General features: G+C 32.7%; 1 protein-coding gene across 1 annotated transcript; it reads left to right on the plus strand.

The window, feature by feature from the left end:
• The first annotated feature begins 3159 nt into the window (after positions 1-3159).
• Positions 3160-5931, plus strand: LOC109815499 (cysteine proteinase 15A). The gene is made up of 4 exons (XM_020380240.3): positions 3160-3783; positions 3880-3999; positions 4782-5025; positions 5357-5931. The coding sequence occupies exons 1-4, from the start codon at positions 3175-3177 to the stop codon at positions 5623-5625; spliced, it is 1242 nt and encodes a 413-aa protein (XP_020235829.2). The 5' UTR covers positions 3160-3174; the 3' UTR covers positions 5626-5931.
• The last annotated feature ends 1063 nt before the right edge of the window (positions 5932-6994 follow it).

Genomic DNA, 6994 nt, shown 5'->3' on the forward strand with positions numbered 1-6994 from the left:
TATGGGAGCAGGTCAGGGCTAGCTTGGAGTTGAGGTGTCCGCTGCGAGATGGGGAGTTTTGATCCTCGTGTTAGAGTTACCATTTTGGGTAACGGTTTTGTCTGTGCTTGACCGGCACTAGAGAATATTATTTTTGAGATGACTGTACATATATGACATTTTATTTTGTATTTAAGAAATTTAGTTATTTTTATTCTGATCTATACCTGTATGTATGAGTTATCCAACTTAATATTTTCTTAGTTCACTAGTAGTAGTGCGATTCCACTAAATGTAGAGACCATGGCGGGTCGTTACACGGGGACGGGGATGAGTTTGGCTCGCGGGAACGGAGACGGGTATCATGAAATCCGTACCCGCCCTGCCCCGTTGCCATTCTTACTCGTAGAAGCAAATTTGATCCTGGGTTTGGAAGTGTGCATTCCCCGAGTCCAAACAGGGAATCTAATGACATGTATTAGTTGACCTTTAAACTAAAGGAATTGTGACATTATAGATGTTAATTTTCTAACACTTTGAATTTCCCTTCCATATTGGTCATGACAGTTTTCTACTTTTCTCCCACACTCCACTCATTTATTTTGAAGATCATAAGCCTTGCATTCCCCTTCCAGCAAATACTTGCTTCCAACCGCACAAAATACTTAGTTTGGCATCCCTATTAACTTGTTCGTGACCACTATACATTCGATATGTAACACTCATATCTATGTTAATCTTTTAACTAACATGATTGACTTTAGGTATAAGTGAAAGCATAGTTTAAAAGCATAAAATTTTCTTAAATAGAATTTATATGAAAATCTATGCAAGTTTTGGCAATTAATTCAACGAAAACTTATATCGTACTTTGAAACAGTTAGGAACAAACAGTCAAATATATTTATAGAGGTTGATATAATTAACTATTACTAACATAATCGAATTTTTTCTGTAAAAAAAATAATTAAACTTTTGTAAAATTTTGAATTAATTATAACACTTTAAATTAAAATAATAATTTTATCTGAAATCAAATGCATGCATCACGAGAAACAATTTGGAGCTGGAAAATACATAGAGCACCCACCACCAGTGTTTTAAAACCCAGACCGACCCGACCGGTCGGACCGGTTGGACCGGGAACCGGTGGTCCACCCGGTCCGAATTTGAAGTTAGATCGGTTATGTAATCGACCCTTTCAAACTGGATTGAACCGGTCAATTTTTCGGTTCAACCGGTGAACCGGTGGGTCAAACCGGTTCAACCACTTTTTTTTTTTTTTTTTTTTTTTTTTTAATTTTTAAGGGACCATAAATCACAAAAATAATAATGAAAATTGAATCTCTTAATGAAAAAGCAAGGAGTCTTATTAAATATAACAATGACTACTTGTTCTAATATATTTTATTTGCAATATATACAACTTAAATAACTTTTATAGTATATTATTAATTTTAAATTATATATTTAATAATGCAATATCTATGTAAATATTACATATATTATTTTCTGATATTAATTGCAAGCATATTATATATGTACATATTATTTATATTTTTAATTTGTATTAATATACCGTTTAACATATAATTTTTTTATGTATTTTTTTACAAAATAAAAATAAAAATAATTTTAAATAAGATAGAAAAATTGAAATTTAAAATAAGATATGAATTTATTAAAATTTATAAGTATAAAATATATTTAATATGAATACTTTTTAATAAAAATAAATAAAAATCGAGTTATGCGGTTCAACTAGTGACCCACCGGTTCAACCTTTAACCCACTGACTCAGTACCTTAACCGGTTCGATGACCGGTCCGATTTTTAAAACTATGCCCACCACTAATGTGACTAAGCAAAAGACCTTAATCTAATGTGACTAAGCAAAAGACCTTAATTTTGGTTAAACTTAATCTCTTTGTCCTTGCATTACAAAGGTTTCAGATACTTGCACTCAATTTGTACCTATCAGGTGCGAATGTTTTTTCATACGAGGCAAATGCATTTCATGCTTTCTAATTTCTCAATTATTGTCCCATTAAACACGCTAAACAATTGCTTGTGCCTTAAAGAGACGAAATTAATAAATCATGCAAATTTATTCAAATGTCCTACAAAATTGGACATATTATTATTTAATTGTATTTATAGTATTAGACTTTCATATATATAAAGATAGTATTGGAATTTTAAAGTTATTTTATAGATAGAGAACATAAATCTTAATAGTATTATTGCTACAAAAATTAGGAGTAGACATGGTCCAAATTGACGCAACAATCCAAATCATTCAATTAATCCTTTTTATCTATCCACTGCTCGAGCTGCTTTTAGATATCAGGTACTGCATTTTAAAAGGTAAAATGGTGGAGTAATGTTATTTCAAAAAAAAAAAATGATTGTATAATGCTTAACTAAGACAATTTGTACTTAAATTAAGTCTTTTTATCATTAATATATATATTTTTTGATAAAAGAATCCTTTTGAATTGTTTTGTGTATTTTACATTCTAGACGTGGTGAGAGAAGGTAACATCCACATTTTTAAATCTGTTTCAAACATACACTTAACTATGTAAAACGCAAACCAATCCAAACCAATACTGTTTACAAAAACATTTTTTTATTATTATATTGTGTATTTGTATAATTCTATATTTTCATATTCTACAATTTAATAATTTTTATATTATGTAATATTATAATATTAATTTTTGAAACTATTCATCAATTATACTTTATCATTTAATATTTCATTTTTTATCAAATGACCTAAGACTTAAATCAATTTAAATAACATTAAATTAGTTGTTAAAGTATCATTTAAAAAAACGATTCAATTCAAAGCAATTAACATTCATCATTTAAATATAAATATTCAACTATCACGTTATCCTAAATGAAAAGTAATCAAATTAATACTCTTAAAATTGCTTTTCATCAATTGTAAAATTATATCCTATAAATTCAAATTAATTCTTGATTCTGAATTTTGAGATATTCTCTAAATCATATCCCCTTAAAAAAAATCCTAAACAAAAACCAAATCGCAGTTTACTCCTGATAAAAGATTAGTTTAATAATGTTTTTAAAAAATCACATTTTGCGTACATGAGACGGACACGTATATAGTTATTAAATATATATTAAAAAAAACAAAAAACGACTGGCCATAGCGGATAGTGCATGCGTCGCAGGGGAGTACACTCCCAAGTTGTAGAAAACAACCCCATTAAGAAAAAGACACGTGTCCAAATTCCATTCGCCATCGCCTTGTTAAATGGCTCCCAATTCCAACCACTCCCACCCAATCCATTCCCCAACTCTCCCCCCTTTGACTTCCCCATGCCTAGCTACTCCCTCCTCGCCCTCCTCCTCCTCGCCGCCGTGGCAGCCGCCGCGGCCTCCGACGCCGACGACATCCTGATCCGCCAGGTGGTGCCGGGCGCAGAGCCCGAGGAGGATCACCTGCTGAACGCGGAGCATCACTTCTCAACCTTCAAGGCGAGGTTCGGTAAGAGCTACGCGACGAAGGAGGAGCACGACCATCGCTTCGGCGTCTTCGAGTCGAACCTTCGCAGAGCGAGGCTTCACGCGAAACTCGACCCCTCCGCCGTCCACGGCGTCACGAAATTCTCCGATCTGACTCCGGCGGAGTTCAGGCGGCAGTTCCTCGGCCTGAAGCCTCTCCGCCTCCCGGCGCATGCGCAGAATGCCCCTGTACTCCCTACCAAGGATCTCCCCAAGGATTTCGATTGGCGTGACAAAGGTGCCGTTACCAACGTCAAGGACCAGGTAATATTAATATTAATATCATTAATTAATAATTATAATTATAATTTGTGCATAATTTGATGTGAAATTGAAGGTTTGGTGTGTGTTTTTGTTTAGGGTTCGTGCGGTTCGTGTTGGTCTTTCAGTACTACGGGAGCGTTGGAAGGTGCTCATTACCTTGCCACCGGCGAACTCCTTAGTTTTAGTGAGCAACAGCTTGTGGATTGTGATCATGTGGTTAGTTTCTCTCACCTCTTTAGCTCCTTTATTTTTTTGGGTTTTGAACTTTGCTTTAGTATTAGTACTAGTACTAATAAACTGGTAGGTGTAAGAAAGTATGTAAAATTGTTTTAAACTAGTGAATATCTGAAATCAGGTTGGCTGATAATTTAACGTGATTTTGGATTATCACCGTGAATCCAAACTCGAGTTATTTAGAAATTCATGTAGATGATTTGAGTGTGTGTATGTTTTGGTACTGTATAGCGTATGATTGGAGATGAAAAACATAGTATTTTGTAAATATTTACTTTGTTTTGATTATATATGTTTTTTTTTTTTGAGTCTGGTGTAAATTATTTTGATCATAGTAAGATAATCTGAACACATAATAATACCATGAAAACATTATGTGCCCGACCGTAAGCTAACACACTTCAAAATAATTGCCGTGTCCATGCTATAACTGTTAGTGAAATGGACATACATAAATAATGGTATCTGATATCGATGAATATGATGTGTTATAAATTTTCGGGCATCGAATTTCTTTTCTAAATTACGATTTTTATTTTATTTTCTTGTTAATTTTTTAATGATAATTTTGAACGTTGTAATGCAACTGTGTTTGTTGTACTCTAATGTTAAAGCTTATTGTATGGCCTTCTTCGTGTAATATAATATGACGTTTGTGTCTAGATCGTATGTGTTCCTACTAGCTGGTGGTAAGGCATTAAAATAGTAAAATTAGCCACCATTGTGATGTATAAAATGATGAATTATATCTATGAATCATTCAGTGTGACCCAGAAGAATATGGAGCGTGTGACGCAGGCTGCAATGGTGGGTTGATGAACAACGCATTTGAGTACATACTTGAGTCTGGTGGAATACAGCTAGAAAAAGACTATCCATACACAGGAAGAGATGGCACCTGCAAATTTGACAAAAGCAAGGTTGTGGCTACTGTATCTAATTACAGTGTGGTTTCCCTTGATGAAGATCAAATTGCTGCAAACCTAGTGAAGAATGGCCCTCTCGCAGGTACCTAAATTGTTCTCTATAGTCCAAAATACTTGGCTCCATCACTTACTTGCCCCTTTCCCCCCACAAAGAAATTATAGACATATCTGTTTGATTGTAGCATTTTTTTATTGATAAAATTTCCATACGGTGCTATAAGTGTTGTTTTTCAATCAGAGTTAAAATTTTACATATATATCTACATTATTATATATATTATATATATTACTGAAGTAAAACTTTAATTCTGATGAAAAAAAAAATATCGTCAACTGTATGATAATGTAATTAAGCTGTCCTGTTTTTTAATGGCAAATTAGAGAAATACTAACTGTTGCTTTGCTTGGTACAGTTGGTATCAATGCAGTTTATATGCAGACATATATAGGTGGCGTCTCTTGCCCATACATCTGCGGGAAGAATTTGGATCATGGGGTTCTTCTAGTGGGTTATGGCGAAGGTGCATATGCTCCCATTCGTTTCAAGGAAAAGCCTTACTGGATCCTTAAGAATTCATGGGGTGAGAACTGGGGAGAGAATGGATATTACAAGATCTGCCGAGGCCGAAATGTATGTGGAGTGGATTCTATGGTCTCAACTGTAGCAGCTATACATCTATAAAGCCATAAACACAGGATATGCCTCGTTGTAGTTGTGTGATGTGATACTAGACCAGAGGAATTTGCATAAATATCTATGCTGTGCACTGTATGTATGTGATATTGTGATGTGTTACTGGAGAAATTATCTCCATGTAGGATCAAGGCTAAAATCATATTATATATATATATATATGATCAATATTAGAATTAAAAAAACTATTAGTTGTTATAAATAATTTACCTCTTGTAGACATTGAATTTGTTATCGCAATGTTGAACATGTACTTACTTATGTATGTCAATAATAGTTCTTTCACCACCAGAACTCTCTCACACGGAACAAATATGTTACAAGTTCAATCACAAAAATATTTTGTTCATATGTTGTGATTTTTGTTGTTACTTAATTAATCTCACACCCTATACAAATATCGGATAATAAAGTCACCTTTGAGGGTTATTTTTTATATATATTTTTTTTCCTACACGATCTTAACTCTTCGAAAGTCTTTGGATTTCTATGCTACAATTCAACAGCGGACACCCGTAGAAGCAAATTTGACCGTAGGCCTGGAAATGTGCATTCCCCGAGTCCGGATAAGGAATCTAACGATATGGATTATTAGTTTATCTATAAACTAAAGGAATTGTGACATTTAGATATGTTTAAGACTTTGAATTTCCCTACTATATATATTGGTCATGACACTTTTCTGATTCTCTCGCTCCACTCATTTATTTTGAAAGATCATAATTCTTGCATTCCTCTGCTAGCGCATACTTGCTTCCAACCGCATAAAATACAGTTTGATAATCCCTGTTAACTTGTTCCTGACTACTACACATTCAACATGTAACAGTCATATTTATGTTAATCTTTGAGCTAAACTGATTGACATTAGTTATAAGTGCCAGCCTAATTTAAAGCATAAAATTTTATTCAGTAAAATTTATACGAAAATCTATATTAATAATACTAAATCTAGGATAGTCTTTGATCTTGTTTTTTCACCTAATTTTAGACACTTTATTTCAGTAGAAAAATTTCAAAATACATTGATTTTTTCATATTAATTGTTGTACTCATTCTAAAACCCTTCTCGGATAATTGATATGATTAAGTCATTAGAAAATTAAACAAGATTAAACATGTGTTAAATAATCTCAACCAATTATTAATTCAATTCATTTAGGTGTGAGCATTATAAATTTATAATGAAAATTAATATTTAATTTTTACAATATATAATATAGTGAAAAATAATAAATTATAAAAAAAACTTTGATTTTATTATTAGTTAATTTTTCGATTGAAATTTATTCATTCCAACAAAATTTTTAAAAATTTACTAACAGTTTGACTCTAATTTATTTAATAACATATACCA

Source organism: Cajanus cajan, chromosome 9, assembly GCF_000230855.2.
Source record: "Cajanus cajan strain Asha chromosome 9, NIPB_CcT2T_4, whole genome shotgun sequence".
Classification (NCBI taxonomy): domain Eukaryota; kingdom Viridiplantae; phylum Streptophyta; class Magnoliopsida; order Fabales; family Fabaceae; genus Cajanus; species Cajanus cajan.